The sequence below is a fragment of the Chaetodon trifascialis genome, chromosome 4 (assembly GCF_039877785.1).
Source record: "Chaetodon trifascialis isolate fChaTrf1 chromosome 4, fChaTrf1.hap1, whole genome shotgun sequence".
Classification (NCBI taxonomy): Eukaryota; Metazoa; Chordata; class Actinopteri; order Chaetodontiformes; family Chaetodontidae; genus Chaetodon; species Chaetodon trifascialis.
This window is the reverse complement of record NC_092059.1, coordinates 9036852-9053790: the sequence shown is the minus strand read 5'-3', so window position 1 is coordinate 9053790 and position 16939 is coordinate 9036852. Positions and strand designations below refer to the sequence as shown.

Here is a 16939-nt window from a genome sequence, read left to right as displayed (position 1 = left end):
ACTTTGATTTGAGCTCAGTTTATTTATTAAGCAAAAGTGCCAAACACTTATCTGCTCCACCTTCTTAAATGTGAGGATTTGCTTCTCTGTTAATTAAATATCACAGGGATTTTGACATGGTAGGGCAAAACAAGTGATTTCTAGAAACTATGATGCACATGTTTCACAATTTTCACTGAACTATGGTAAAAATAGTCAACAGATTAATCACAGCTCTAATAACTGTTTGCATATTTAATAAAAATTTGGGTAGAATAACAAAATCTTCTGTTTTCTGTAATGCTGCTCATACTGTTAATGATTGACATGTTTAACAAATGTGCTCCTGTTGGACGTTTAGCATGCCTGATGTGTAAATACATACAGTGTGGAACTGTATAGCCATTTGCCTGCATGCATTGTCTTGCACGGGTTGATTGGCAGCATGCTATGTGTGTATGTGCATACTGTGTGTGTGTGTGTGTGCTGGGGTCATGGAGAATGTTAATGATGTATGAGCAGTGAGCAGGCCAGGGAGAAAGCTATCTGATGGTGTTGCATGAGTGACATTGCGCTCCATAAATAGACCCTGTGTGCAGGGCTGACAGACAGATGGACAGACAGACAGACAGGATGGGCAGAGGGGAGAGCAATATTCACTGTCTCCTCTCCTCTTTGCTTAGCTCAGCTAGTCTGAGCAGCAAAGCAGGCAAAGGTAAAGAAGACAAAAAATAAAAGTGTGAGCAGAGATCCTGCATAAAAAAAAGGGAAAAATGTTCCCTGCACCTCTCCAAACTTTACATCAGCGCTCGGTAAATCAAACAGACGGTGTTGCCAGAACAGCAGCATATTTAAATGTGCTGTAGCATGTCCATATGGCATCTTTCAACTTCAGCTGAAACCACACACACTGCTCAGGTAGCTGGCATTCACTCCCTGGTGAACTAATGGTTGCGGTCGGCACTAAAAATGCAGGCTACTGAGTTTTCTGCAGTTCGTTCATTCATTCAGGTGAAGGGGAGGAAGACTTTTTTTTCATCTTTTCCTCCTGCATATCGTTGAGTTTACTCAGATTCTCGCCTCACTGCTCTCAGTTGCACAGGAAGTTGGGTCAGTCCACGTCTGTAGTGGTCAGGTGCATCGGATTCAAAACTCAAAATTGACTAAAACAGAATTTTGTCTGTGCTTTAGTCCATTTGAGCTCTGGGTCTCAGCCTCCTCCTGCCACCTCCTCCCTCTCCTCTCTCCTTCACACGACTGGCATCCTTCTCCATGACATTTCCTCACTCTCTCCATTTCTCTTGTCTTTGAAACTATTATTTTCTCGCTCTCACACACAGTTTCAGCGACACATGCTTACTCACCGACTCTGACGTGTGTGAACTGTTCATGTGTGGTGTGTGTGTCTCTGTGTGTGTGTGTGTGTGTGTGTCTGTGTATTGCGAATTTTTTCCCAGTTGCACTAGCTGGGTAATTAACATAGGTGACCCCAACACTGTTACTGGCTGTGGTCCTGGGAGAGAGGGATGAGGGGCAAAGGAGGGACAGAGGAGGAAAATGGAGGTGGAGGGAGGAGGAGGAGGAGGGTGTCCGCTCTGTGCTCTGTAGCTGCAGGAGGAGCTGGGCATGAGAGACATGCTAAAGGAAGGAGGAGAAAAGTGGCCAAAAGAACAGACAAATGTTGTTAGGATCTCTCTCTCTCTGTACATATATATACTATATATCCTATAATTCTCGTCTCCTCTCAGCAAAAGTCCATCGCTGCTGCATCATGGCCCTCTGGGGAGGACAAGCGAAGTGGGAGATGACGGGGGGAGGAGAAAGAGGGAGGAGAGGCTGCGAGGAGAGGCCGAGTTAATGACAGGGAGGAGGAGGGAAAGAAAGCAGAGGAGAGGACACTGAGACGTCAGGAAAGTCTATCAAAAATGTTTTTTTTATCGGACTTCAGAGATGCGCGATCGCAAAAATGGCAGCCAACAGCAACAGCGGACAGTCGACGGATTCACCTCCCATCTGCTCCTCCATAGACACACATGAGATATCTCAGCAGAGATCAGGAAAGTGTTAAGATTCACTGCACAGTTTTTACAAAGCGTGTATGCACAGAGCAGATGTATAGACAACTGGACTGAATAATGAGAGAAGGAGACCAAATCTGGAAGAAACCAGCGTAAATAAGAGCGTCAGGCTTCTATCCAGGCAAAAGCAAATTAGATCAAACGTGCTCTTTAGAGATTTATATGGTCCATCTGTCAAATAATGCCCCAGAAATCCCTCTTTGTTGACCTTATTCTCTGATCTACACGTGGTACGTCAGGTACTCCAAAACTTAATGCGCTCCATTAAGTCTGTAAACCAGTTAGGGTGGGGCAGCCTCTTCCTCCTAAACCGGAATGGCTCCTCTCACCAAAAAAGGTATCTGAAGTCAAGGGCAGTGTGTTTTACTGCAGGTAATTGGGGCTCTTCAGGGACAACACCAAAAAGCACAACAAGAGGATTAGGTTTGATTACACATTTAAGAACAAGCAACCCAGGTATCAAAGACGAATTTTAAGAACCTGTTCAAAGCTGACACATGGCGGGCACATGGCGAATTAAGGAGACATCTGCTCTCGGTAATTTATTTATCAAAGGTAAGACTTATCTCAGGGTTCACTCTGGTCAGTTGTACTACAAAGATGCAGATAAATACGGTGACGTGCTTTAAAAGGTGAATGGGAGGCTGAAAATCCCGCAGAGGTGGTTGAAGAACGGAGACTCAGTTCTTGTTCGTTATCTACAAGGGTCAGATGTCAGATCTCAGCGTTTGATCGGGGTTGGTGTCGGTGGAGGACGCAGACTGTCGGTGCGGGTCCTGAGGGAGAGGCGGACAGTCACAGGGTTGTTATGTGGCTTTTCATGCACACAAAACGGCACACATGTCGCCCAAACTGCGTGCATCTGACAAAGTGTTCGCCTCCTTTGACCACCGGACAAAAGACGGCGGCAGATTGCGTAGAAAGAGCCACGCGAAGCATTTTAATCTCTTTTTCTACCGTATTTGAAATAGCGCCGTGAATAGAAGATTCAAAAAGGCAAATGCAAAAGGACACAGACGAGAGCGCGCAGGTAAAACTTTTCATTTCTGCCTGAACTGAAACCCACTGAGGAGAGGATCGGTCTTTGACTCTTATCACCACCGCTTATCCTTGAGAGGACAGCGACAAAAATGATACCCAACAATTCTCCTTGAATGACAGACACTTGGAAACGAGTGGCAAGTCCTCAGCAAACATTTTCTCTCTCCATTGTCTGCCTGTAGCTGCTGTTAGATTTAGTGTCATCACAGTTAAACAGGGATTTCAATGTAGCCTTTGTCTCCTATAGTGCATGCTCCATCCCTATCAGCAGCACTTTTCCGATACGGCGTGTTTTATCTGTTTCGAGACAGATGTGAGAACTCCCTCTAAACACGCACACATTTCCCCGCGTGCTGGTGACACTTCAGCTGTAAGCTCTGAACGTTCCTCTCAGCTAAGGAGGGGGATCACAGATATATATAAATCATTCGGTGCCATCCTAACATGTTTAAACGGCTGTCAGCGTTTTCGCAGCCGTCCTCTGGGACAAAACACCCCTGATAGCGCGCTCCCATCTCTGTGCTGACGTGTTGCCATGCTATATACCATGAGCTAGCAGGAGACCTACTGCTGCCACTGCCGCTCTCTCTGGAATGTTAGCAGGGAATGACAATGAGTGTGCACTCTGTGTGTGTGTGTGTGTGTGTGTGTGTGTGTGTGTGTGTGTGTGTGTGTGTGTGTGGTGCTGTTCCTCCTGGCTTTGTTTGTTGTGTTCAGTGATGCAGGCTGCTTTGTGTTCTCGCTCTCTGTTCGTGTGTGTGTGTGTGTGTGTGTGTGTGTGTGTGTGTGTCCAGTAGTTTGACGGCAGTTACACACTGCCCTCTAGTGTTAGCAGCTGCAAACAGGAAAAGAAAACTCAGATGACTGGTACTCTTCCATCTCTTTTTCTCTCACCCCCCCTCCCTCTCTCTCTGTTAGTGGTCCATCAGGGGCAGCGGTGTGGGTCTTCCTTAAGCTGAAATGAGTGGTGGGGAGGAGAGGGGGTTGTGTTGATGGGTTTGTGGTACTGTGCCAAGCTGTTATCTCCTTAGCCGGGTAGAAAATGATTTTATTAATTGCTTCATTTAACGCTCCCCGTGCCCCCCTCCTTCTTCCCCGCTCCTACACATATACACAAACAACACCACGCAAACACACGCACACACACCCCAGCCGAGCTACTTTTCAAACTCGCCCTGTGTACACCTCTGTGACAGCTGAAATGTTCTCTCTCTCTGCCTCTCTCTGCAGGGACCTGTAGAGAGAACAGTACGGCCATAAAGGCCATATGCTGGCCCATTCAGATGTAATAGCAGGAAGGCCCAGGGAGGCCCAGCCAGAGGAGCTATGCTCCATTATGGCACATTATAGAGAGGAACAAGAGAGGAGCTGTGTGTGTGTATGTGTGTGCGTGTGTGTGAATGAGATTGTGTATTACCTCCATTGCAGGGACTAAAATGTGTTCACACAGCCACATTACGGGGACTCAGCTCCCATTTTGGGACAAAAAGCTGTTTCCCACAAGATGAGCTGAGTTTTTGGGTGAAACTTTAGGTTTCTGGTTAAAGGTTACGGTTACAGTCATGGCTGGTGTTGAGCATGAAGCAGCTTTGGTTATAGTTCGGCTGAGGCTCCAAGAAATGAATGTAAGCCAATGCAATGACCTCCTAACTGACTAAAGCTTGGTTTGTGTGCGTGTGTGTGTGTGTGTTTGTGTAGAGAGGGGAAGCAGGCTGCTGCAGCTGGATCAGTGCAGCCAGACCCCGCAGGGGTGTCTTGTTAGACACACACACACGCACGCACACACACACTGGCACATCAACAACAATAACCTCTGAGGTCAGACAGAGCTAGCGCTGCATTAGCCCCAGTGTGAACCTGCTGAGAGACAGAGCGAGCCAGTACAGCTGGTGTTAACCACCCAAAACATACACACAGAGTAGCAGAACAACCACAGTGGCACCGGTACAAACGTCATAACTGTGCCAGCACACCCAGAGTACACTCTATGTACAACTAAATAAACATTTCCAGATTGTTGGAATAGATTATTGACCTGCTGTATGCCGTGTAGCTGGTTAATAAGTGGCTTTATTGAAGGTGAGACTGCTTCTCAGACGAGCTGGTCTCTTGACAATGAGATGAAAAGAATCAATGCATCAAGAAAAGTCAACTGCTGTATCTCAAAAGGCTTGGAAGCACCTATCTTGAGATCCCTGCTGCTGCTACTGAGCTCAGCACTTGTGCCTTTTTAGAAAGGGCTGTGAGTCCATGAATAAGTGCTTCTGCTCATGAGCAGTATTGTTTTCAAGTGTATGTACAAGCTCATCTCTCCTGCCAAAATCTGCGCTCTTATACAATGTACCTGGCAGCGCAGCGGCACTGTGTCTGAGCCTGTGGGAACGCACTCGTTTCAAGCTGTCAGTCAGGCATGTTTATTTTCCCAGTGTGGCAGCGCCCACAGGTTCCCGGTGCTCGGCTCTGTCGGCGCTCCACCGTCCCGGCGATACCAGCAGAGCGCTCGCACAGGGAGGGCGGCGCGGTGGGCAGTGTGGGAAAATGAGGGAGAGACAGAGAGGGGTGAGGAGGGAAAAAGAGGAAGGGGGAGATCTGTGTGAGGCTGGAGAGATGAAGGCGTCTAAGCAGCTGCCTCCTTTAGTACAGCACACGTGAAGAGGTGCACAAGCCCAGACGAGTTATGTGCTGATGCCAAAACAGTTGATTAATCAAAGGTGGTCAACAGAAAATTACAACAAATTACTGACAAACACTTTGTGTGAAATGCATAAATGTACGACTGTGGCAGCGCAGTAATAATATCAAACAGATGCTGTGAACGAACCTGCACGGGGACGCTTGGATGAATGTGGAGAAAGCAGCAGTTTTCTGCAGGACTGTCTCAGTTTTCTCCAAACAAAACTTGTGCCATCAATTTTTAAGACCACATAAAAATTGTACAGGTAGTTGCTTTAAGTAATTTATTAAGCCAGAATGCTAAGTATTTGCTGGTTGCAGCTTCTCAACTGTCTTCTAGCTTCATAACATTGCAAATTTAAGATCTTTGGGTACTTTTGTGCTGAGACAAATGAGCGAATTGAATACTGTGGAAACTTGTGCATGGGTATTTATTTATTTATTTTAAATAACAGTAAACAATTAGTTTGAAAATAATCAGTGAATTAATCATGTCTCTTTATAGAGCACATATATATACAAAAAACCCCAAAATGTAAAGGAACAGTCAATTTTCAGGCTCACTGTGTGTACATGCATCTATTACTGCAAGAAAAAGTGACTGCAAAATTATGTAAACATGTCTATCAGAGTGTGTGTGTGTGTGTGTGTGTGTGTGTGTGTGTGTGTGTGTGTGTGTGTGTGTGTGTGTCTCAGGTTATATTTCACGTGGGTAATCCCCTAATCCTTTATCTTTTCTCTGTGATGTTAGATACACACCTGTTGAAGTAGCCCCCTTCAGTGCACATACTGTACAAGCACTCGCATATTCAAGCCAGCACACACACTCAGCACCTGAGAGAAGAAGATCCTGCCTTCACCTGTGAAAAGGAGGGAGAGCTCATATTCGCACTCATCACCACTCAGGAGCACAGCTCACACACACACACACGCACACACCTGTAATGTTACCTGATAGCCGAGTGCTTGACGAAGGCTCTGGCAGACTCGTAGATAAGCCTGCTCTGGCAGTGGGTGGTCCTCTTTCTCGTATTGATGTTCAGGTGGTAACGGTTCTCTGCTGGAGTAGCTGCTGCTTGAGTCAGATGAGGTTACTGTAGGCAGAAACAGCAAGGTCAAAGTTTGCGCTGCATTCACTTGAATGGACCTAACACAGTGTTAGCCAGTCGTTTCATTCGCTCTGCAGTTCACATGCCAGGCACGGAGTCATCAATCCAGAGTGGATTTTAAAGACACCAAATAATTTGAGTTATTCTCAACCTGGGAACCATTTTTCTACGTTTTGCCATGATGGTGTTTGATTGGGTTGAAATATTTGGCATTTCTCTGGAGAGTGACACTGAGCACCAAAATTAGATTTGCTTTGGGACGGCGTTGGACAGCAGCACCTCTCTCAAGCTGGATCAGACGTCATCATGGCAGAGTGTAGAAACATAACACCACCCAGAATTATCCTTTGGCAACACAACGCGATTGTAAATGAACGTTGATTAAAGTCCATCTCGTGAATTGATCTGACCCCATCCTGCCAATTAACGGCTCCTGTACATGAAAATCAATGTGGCTCACTGCACATGTCACTGACAAATCCTGTTTCATGCGTTCTGTGTTGATGAAGCAGAATAGATATGATAATTATGCTGTAATTATACATACTTAAATTGGACATGCTATAATTACTCTGTGATTGTAATGGCAATTAAAGTTGTACTAAGCAATCTTGACCAGTAGGAGGCAGAAGGGGCAGAGTTTTACCACTTTATGTCAGCCTATCAGGTTCTTTTGGGCAACATGTTAGCTAACAGTCACCTCCCTACACCATCGGATGCATGTAGGTCAAATCCTGAGGAAAACACTACATTTACCTGTGTGTCTTGTCTCTCCACCATGCCAAGCTGGCCACGTATCACTCCATACCTATCTTGTGTGTGTTCAAGTTCATGTGGCGTCTCTCGTGGTTTTTGTGTTTGCGTGATTGAATACTGTCAAAATCCAGTTGCACGGATGAGGACATCAAAACAATGAGGTCAAAGTGAATGAAAAGCAGCAAAAAAGTGCATTTTGTAGTTGATTCTCGGTGGGATTGGCAGCATCACGTTTAACCATTTCAAGCAATATCGCAGCCGCTTCACCGTCATTTGATTCAGTAATGATGTCAGAAACTTTTCCCAAACTCATGAGAACGTACATCATAATTACAATCATTTATTAATAATTTGTATTTATTTGTGTGTCTGTATATTGTAATAAGCCATAAATGTTGCTACAATGTTAACAATATAAGAATTTCAACTTTTTTTTTTAAATAGTCAGTTCACCCAAAGTAAAAAGAATGTGAGATTTATTTCTTATACCTTTAAAAAAAAGTTGCCTAAAACATGAATAAAAACAGAATGCAGTCATTTGCAGGTTAACTGTGTTTATCAGCAGCTGCTGTACAAAGTGTTCCTGAGCTCATGTAGTGAAATCCTTTTTCCAATCATGTGTTCACAAAGTGGTGAACCTCTCTCCATCCTCGCTTGTGAATGACTGAGCCTTTCCAGGATGCCCTTTTCAGACCCAATCATGATCCTCTCACCTGTTACCAATGAGCCTGTTTACCTGTGGAATGTTCCAAACAGGTGTTTTTGGAGCATTCCACATCTTTCTCAGTCTTTTGTTGCTCCTGTCCCAACTTGTTTGAGACGTGTTGCTGCATCAAATTCAGAATAAGCAGATAATTACAAAAATCAATGAAGTTGATGAGGTCAGACATTAAATATATTGTCTTTGTGCTGTCAATAGTAGAAAATGATCACACTCTTTTTCTCTGTCTTACTCAGAAGCCCAACTTCTCTGGGAATCGGGGTTGTTCTGCTTTTTACAGAATCTATGAAAACTAGTGACGGGAAACTGTTTATAAAAAGTGAAATAGCTATTGAATTTTTTTTTTTATGTATTATGCTTTTTAATGCAGTAAGCATCACAAACAAAAGTCCATTCAGTTCCATTTTGCCGGAGGAAAAAAAATCTCTGGACGGATGTCTTTGAATCTGGGCAAATAAAACCCACTTTTGAAGATATTTATCTGCATGGTGAATTACAACAAGAGGAGAGTGAGATCACATTGTCCTTTCAGTCAATAACTCCAGCGCTCGCTCTGAAAAGGGATTTAATGCAAGGTTGTTGAACATGATATATATATTTTTTCCCTAAGCAGGTTTGAATATCACCAAATACATTATCGGAGCACTTTATTGACATCTTTTTGGATTTTCTTCACCAGGGTCCTCCAGGATCTCAGCCTTCCCCTCACACGCAGCCTCCCCCACACAACCCCAGTAATCCCATGATGGGACCTCACGGACAGGTAAGACCAAATCATTTACGCTCTTCTCTCAGCTGTTGTTCCCAATCCAAGCTCCATGCTCTCACTCGTTCACTCACTCACTCACTCACTCACTCACTCACTCACTCACTCACTCACTCACTCACTCACTCACTCACTCACTCACTCACTCACTCACTCACTCACTCACACAGCAGCAGTGTACAAACAGCACACAGGTCCCTTGTTGTGCTAACAGACAGGACAGGCCGCATCCACGATGGTGGGTTGGATGAATAATTTAGCTGTGTTGGCCCAGCTGTAAGGAGGGGAGGTGCATCTGGAGGGCCTTCTCTCTCCCTCAGCCCAACACTCACCATCCCATAGTCCATCAATAGACCATTAATATTGCAGCAGAGCCTGACATGGTGCAGCTCCTCATGCACAAACCCACCACAACATGGTCAAAGGAGGAGGGGAGAGGGGAGGAGAAGGTAGACAGGAAAGGGAAGAAGTAGGAGAGGAGGAAGGAAGGAGGGTGAAAAAGAGTAGTAAGTCAGTCCTCCCCTCAAAGGCTAACAGGGATTATATAACTCCTCTTTCCTCAAAACACACACACATACACCGACACGCCAAGCGCACAGTGCATAATTACCATTGAAAGCCAGCCTCCTGTTGTGTTTGTGTTGTCTGTGCTTATCTCTGTGTGAAGATGGTGATACGAACATTATTCTGCTGTTCATGCTCTGTGACCAAAACACACAACTCGTACCCGATCTGCATTCAGATCAGCGTGTTCCCCCTTGATACTAAAATAGTTGGATTGAGTTTGGAATTAATTCTTATCATCTGACACTGAAATATGGCTCGCTGGATGTGGGTATTTGTAGTTGCAGCAGTGTACTCTCATAGGTAATTCTGAAAACCATCTGTCTGGGGTGCTTTACATTATTCACTAGCTGTGCGCCGGCTCTGTGTGTGTGTGTGTGTGTGTGTGTGTGTGTGTGCGTGCGTCGGCCAGCTCGCTGTTGTCCCCTCTCTGCTGAAACATCTGTGTGGATGCTGTCTCCGGTTTCTGCTATGAATCACACTATCCAGGCTGCATTTTTGTTGCACTGCTGTCTGGTGATGCAGACACGGCGAGAAAACGTCCAGCGCATGTGCCGCCGCGCGAAACGTTGAAGAACGCGTCCTCCTCCTTGCACGACTTTCCTGCTCCACCTTCCAGTCTCTCCCATATTGTCCAACTTTGTGTCCTGCGTGTTTTCGCCCTCTCTCTTATCTGTCCTCTTTTACCTTTATCCTAATGGATTTTACCACCTGAGGTCTTACTTTCCAAAACTTAATGACAGACCCCTCCTTCTTGGTAAATGTAAGAAAACTATGACCGTCCAGTGTTCTTCAACACAATAGCTCCCCCTGCTGACGGAGATAACGCCTCAGAACTGGGCAGGTTCGATCCAGAGAGTTAGGCTTTCTAAGCCTTTTGTGCCTTGTTTCGCCGTCTCCAGGTATGAGTGAAACATCTCTGCCTCTGAAGAGCAGATTTGCACAGATATACTCAGGGAAAAGCATTTAATTTAGGCTGATTGTAACGATGTTTCTATCCTAATATTATTGCTCTGTGGAGATCTGCCCTTAATTTCTTCAGAACCTCAAGATAACAGCATCTTAGTAGAAGAAAGGAGTAAAAAAATGTCCATCCTATAGCACTAAACAAACAGTGCAGCAGGATTTATGGATGTGTGGTTATTAAGCTGGAGTATGAAGTTGGATCCGACGTTCACTGAGCCGATAATGACAATGGCACGCTGAGACATGTGCACTGTGGTGGTTTGTGTCTTTTATAATTCAAGCATTGTTTTATGTCGTGTCATCGTTCTTCATGTCCTTAGAAGTCTGTTTAGCGGCTTCCGCTGCACTCATTGTACTCAAAATACGTATTGTCAGTGTATATTTATGATTATCTGCCCCTATTTATTTTTCACTTTGAGATCGGCAAATGCTGTGGAATACAGAATCATAATTAATTCCTCATAATCACAATGTTTAGAGAATATCCTGATATTAAAGTTTCTGTTATGACTTCCGCTGCTGTCGCCATGAGTTCCATGTCACGCTAATTCGATGAAATGTAAAGTGCACTTTGGCTTTATGCGATTTCTCCATTAAAACAAGGTCAAGATCAAACTTATTTTTGATATTTTAAAGCCCATCTGCCAAGACCCATGCCAAGTATTCCGCTCATGATCATCCTGAAATAACATACTCATTGTCCTTCTCGTGTCCTTCCTGCAGCCATTCATGTCTCCACGGTACCCAGGTGGCCCAAGGCCCTCCCTCCGCATGCCAAATCAGCCTCCTGGGAGCATCCCTGGGTCACAGCCTCTCTTGCCAAACAGCCTGGACCCCACCAGACCTCAAGGTACTGACAAAACACGGTGATTTCAGAGTGGCTGCATTTAATCTGCAGTTTGATCTCATATTGGCCTCTGAAGGACGTTTTCTCCTCATTTGTGGGATTATTATTGATCTAAACAGAGCTGCCGTTCTAACGAGCTTCACTCTCCGTGTTTTACCACAGGACATCCAAACATGGGAGGCCCGATGAGAATGAATCCCCCTCGAGGCATGGGAGGCATGGGCCCACAGGTGGGTACCGGTCCTATTACTCAGTCACACAGAATAAAGCACAGGACTGGGCTGTGTTGATAAAGTCATGGCATTGGACGGCGTCCTTCAGCGCCGCCCGCCCACTGCTGTCCCACTCTGCAGCTGCCACACAGACAGATTTGGTGCTTGGACCGTCAGTTTATGAACAAACCCAATGTTTGGTTGCCCTTCATTTAGAGCTACCATAAAAGCAGCTATAATGTCAAAGCAGCAGCCCATAAACTGCACTCAGATAATCCTTTTTCGCTGCTGAAGAGAAATTTTTGGTTCTGCCAGCCTCGTAACTTTGCCTTTAAATGTCAGAAGCGCTCCGATGATTAGCTTGGCTGTGACCAGAGCTCACCCACTGCCAAGGCTAGTTTTACATGTTAAATCCTACTTGCCGACTCCCACCTAGGGAGACTAACAGAGGCGGAATACTCCGGCGGCTCTGAGCAAGCCGCCACTGACACATTTTGACCAAAAACGGTGCCAATTGTGGCGCTGTTGGTTTCCTTCTTATCGCTTTCATTTTTGTGGATGTGATTCAGTGTAATACATGAGATGCTTAAAGAACAGTGTCCTTTTGAATTACCATTACCAGACAGCTGCTTCATTCTGCGCCCAACCACCTCCCGCTCCAGCCTCACCTCACACAAAGGCACACACACACACACACACACACACACACACACACACACACACACACACTCTCTCCCTGTGCCCCTCAGCCCCTCTCTGTGCCACCCTGGCTCGGTGACTTTGGCAGTCAGCGTACCAGCAGCTGGTGTGGCATCTGCTCGACAAGTGTAATCGTCTGCTGAACAAAACTCTTCCTCTGAGTGGAGCTGCTCTCTGGCCTGCCCCCATAGTCTCTCTTTATATCTGTCTCATTCACACACACGCGTACACACACGCATACACAAGCACACACGCGTAGTGCCAGCCAAACCCGCCTGCTGAGCAGCTATGAAAACATACATGCAAACACGCAGAGGGGAGCATGGACACATAGAGATACATACTGTACACAGAGACTCGCAACTTACAGACGGACACACACACACTTACACACAGCTGTCCGCTTCCACACTCCGCTCATACGTCACATTATTAAACACTAGTTAGCGGGAGACATGATCGTCGCTGACCTTCATTAAAATTCAAACCTTTAGACAGAGCAGGTGTGAGACGGCTTGATGACTGTGTGCTCGTCTCTTTGTGCAGAACTACGGCGGCGGGATGAGGCCTCCTCCAAACTCCATGGGGCCAGGGATGCCGGGCATGAACATGTGAGTACAATGAAAAAAAGTTGTGGATGTTTGTGGATGCTGGTGCCAAGAAAAGCTTTATTTTAGGTTGGTTTTTTTTACAACTTAAGTCTTATTTTAGTTGTTTTGACCATTGTTTCAAGCAGTGGTTCAAGTAGTTCAATTGCTGAGATGTGGGGACAGTGAGTGTCATGTGTCAAACCTGAACCAAGAACCTGGTCTGCAAAATCAAATGGACGTTTATGAAGGACAGACTCACTTGTCCCTAGATCTCATAACGTATGTGAGAAAACAACATGACCGTCACCAACAGGTTGTGAAAATGTTTCCTTTAATAAAGCCACAGAAATGGACTCTTCATGTCTCTTTATTGAAACACTTGATATTAAAGTACATATATTCACCATTAACTAGCTGCCTATTAGCAGGACTATTACCAGCATATTGGCACTTAATTAGTCACCATAAAGCATTTATTAATGCCTTATTCTGGTGCTTACAGTGAGTTTGGTTTAGGGTTTGGCTATTAAGATCCTAATTCATGTACAACAACTTCCTTAATTGCTATCAAAAAGCAGTAAGTAGGAGGTTATTGAGGGAAAACCCTGAGTCAGAGGTATAGAGGTTGTAAAATATGGTCATGCAGAAGAAGGCATTAATAAGTGCTACTAATATACATGTTGATAAGCAACTAGTTAATGGTGAGTGTGTGCACTTTCAGATTAAGTGTTACTGACTATTGTAAGAAGGAATTGCAGCATTAGGGATGTTTGTGACTGTGTGTCTTCTGCAGTTAAAGTGCTTTGTTACCACACTTAAAATGTAAATTCACCTCTTGTGGCAAAGAATTCTGGATTATATGTGCATATCAACTAATACGTATGCACTTAAGAAATCAGCCATGAGAAATCATCACGTGTGACGAGGATCTCCTGTGAAGCTTTGCCGTGGGCCAGAAATCTTCCGTTCAATTTCTAAATCTTTCTCTCTGTTTGTGTCCTCAGGGGTCCTGGTGGAAGAGGTCCATGGCCAAACCCCAACACCAACTCAGTGAGTCACAGTCTCTCACATCTTTATCTCCTACATGACTGAGTGTGTTAACAATACCTGTGTCTCATGTTTTGTTTCACCTCGGGTCTATTCTCTCCACAGATAGCTTATTCATCTTCATCTCCAGGCAACTATGTGGTAAGTGTCCCGTCATGGACTCGTGTTCGACCATGGGCCATAAATTACCTGTCACGCAGTAATATCTAACAGGCACGCTGCCATCTAGATGCACTCAGCACTCATTTCTCTTTCCCTCTCTTTTGCTTCCTCACCCCTCAGGGCCCTCCAGGGGGAGGCGGCCCACCAGGAACTCCCATCATGCCTAGCCCTGGAGGTGAGTTATACACTTCAGTTTCCCCTCTGATTTGTACTTTTATCCAGTGTTCACTGAACACAGACTCCGACTAAAAAACATCAAACCTGCTCTCTGTCTGATACACATCTCTCTTTGGGAGAGAGAGGCAGTTACAGGACTCTAAATACTGCAGGAATTGAGCTGTTAGGAGTACTTTTGCAAGTGCAAAACACTGAAAAAGAGTAAAATATTACACTGGGCTGAAGTTTGTATTGTCTGTGACACATGCACGATAAAGAAAAGTGGTCAGGTATCACGTTTGTTGTCAGCTGCTTCCACTTTAAGCACATTCTGGAAAATCTTCCAGTGTCGTTAGCCGTGTTTCCTCATTGTGGAGACAGTTGCATAAAAGGGAAGCAGAAGCATGTCAGTCTGCAATCAGATGAGTCATCCATCTCAGCTTTGACCCATCAATCTAGTGTCTCTGTGGAGGATTAGCGGAGAACAAAACACCGTTGGCTGATATCCTGTAGATGTTCTGTTTCTGTTGGCCTGTGGAGAGCTTCTTTTTGTGTCCACTATTTATTATTTATATACATACCTCTATTGTGATACGTTGCTGGGGCAACCTTTTTGCACAAAACGCTCCTGCTCACACGTACACCGGGAGGGAAAACATATTTCCACTGCAGTCGCCAAGACTGAGCGCGCGCACACACAAACACACACACCAACCTCCCACAAAAATGCACACCTCCCACTCAGCATTGCCCCCCTCCTCCAGTCACGACAACACGAGCTAGATTCAGGGACACTAACAGGCAAGATTTCTCCACCACTTTGCACATACTGTATCCATCTCCTCCCCTGTCTCTCAGCCTGTTATTCATATTTTTCCTGCTTTTCTCAGTCTTCCACTCACAACTTTCCGCCTGCAATGTCAGATCAAGGTCACCTCATCCTTCTGAATCCTTTCAGGACAGGCAGACACACCAGGAGCGACGCAGCACACGCTGGTTGTTGCTAAGTCGCCAGGGTGTCCATGTAAAAACTTGGTCTAATCCCGTGATTGTAGGAATAAGAGATAATGGGTTTCTTTTTCTGCACATTGCAGAGAGCAGTGTGTAGGTCGATTGACAGAGAGATTGAACGACATTATGTTCTGGCACTTAAAGTAACATACGGTTAGTCTTTGTCCTGTTCAGAAACGAGAACATGCCTGGGCTGCGGCTGAATGTTTTGTACAAATGGCTAAATTAAACTGAAACAATGTCAGATGCAGTGAAAGACAGTGCCACTCCAGGCGGCTCTGTGCAGCTTAGCGCATTGTTTTCCATTCATTACCCCAAACCCACCTTGTTTTTTGACATTTTCTTGAACAACTGGATATTGGATATGAAAACAGACAGAGATAATAGCACGTGTCGCGGTCTTCGAGGCACCGTGTGCTTTGTGCTTCTGATTTTGAACATCCGACTGCTCTTTATTCACAGATTCAACAAACTCGAGTGAAAATATCTACACAATGATGAACCCCATCGGCCCTGGTGGAAACAGACCTAATGTAAGTGAGAGTCATTTGGAATTGAAATAAATAGCTTCAGTGTTTCTACGTTTGAAGGTTTGTTTTTATTTTTCTGTCTAATCTACGACCCTCATGCACTGACCGTTGTACATTTTACTGCTGTTTTTCTTTAGTTCCCAATGGGACCGGGCCCCGATGGGCCCATGGGTGGAATGGGTGCTATGGAGCAGCATCATATGAATGGATCGCTAGGTGAGTGGCTAACGATAGTGTATGTAGCAGGTACGTGGTATCAGCTCCTGAGTACATTGAGTGAAACCTGTTACTCTCCATGAACAAAGGCCTTCAGAAGTAAGACTCTGCCCTCTCATGGCTTGTAGAGGAAGTGTTCTCCTTCCTCCTGCTATTGAACAAAGCTGGAACAGATTAGCGGGGCAGTGAGCAGGCCAATTGATCTCGTAGATGGGTGAGACGTGATCAGTGAAGCCAGTGAGTCGGTGCTCATCTGTATCTGAAACAAATAGCTTAATTACCGGCCATTATGTGTGAGAGGGCAGGCTGTTTGTGCTTGCACTGTATATCCTGAGCTGATGTTGAATTAGCAGCAGGACGTGTAGGATCAGTCAACAGTTGCATCATCTCCTTGTTTGTTTGTTTGTTTTTTTTTTCCATGTCTGATCGCAGGCTCTGGTGACATGGATGGGTTGCCAAAGGTAAGACTGACTGCCTGTCTATCTGTGCCTCTTTCTGTCTCTCCGTAAGGAGTGCGTCGTCTTATTGTTTCTCCTCATCTGTGTCGTAGAATTCTCCCAACAACATGGCAGGCATGAACAATCCTCCCGGCACTCCGCGGGACGACGGCGAGATGGCAGGCAACTTTTTAAACCCATTCCAAAGTGAAAGTGTGAGTACAGAAGGAGACAACATGCCTCTTAAGCTGGGAACAAACTGGAAGGCTATAAGAAATCCTATTCAGCTGTGACAACAATCACTGCTGCAGAATAGCTGCACAGGTCTCCACTGGCTACTCAGTCAGACAGCAGCATCACTTTTAGATTTGTCCAGTCA

The 16939-nt window shown here is 45.2% G+C and overlaps 1 protein-coding gene across 1 annotated transcript in view; it reads left to right on the top strand.

Moving 5' to 3' along the window:
• ssbp4 (single stranded DNA binding protein 4) overlaps positions 1-16939 on the top strand; it is an 88754-nt gene that overhangs the window by 67410 nt on the left and 4405 nt on the right. Inside the window, exons 6-16 of the mRNA XM_070960340.1 lie at positions 9037-9120; positions 11377-11503; positions 11663-11730; positions 12958-13022; positions 14006-14051; positions 14154-14189; positions 14331-14385; positions 15840-15910; positions 16045-16123; positions 16556-16584; positions 16674-16775. Of these exons, the coding sequence (XP_070816441.1) occupies positions 9037-9120; positions 11377-11503; positions 11663-11730; positions 12958-13022; positions 14006-14051; positions 14154-14189; positions 14331-14385; positions 15840-15910; positions 16045-16123; positions 16556-16584; positions 16674-16775 (762 nt within the window). The remainder of the gene's footprint in view (positions 1-9036; positions 9121-11376; positions 11504-11662; positions 11731-12957; positions 13023-14005; positions 14052-14153; positions 14190-14330; positions 14386-15839; positions 15911-16044; positions 16124-16555; positions 16585-16673; positions 16776-16939) is intronic.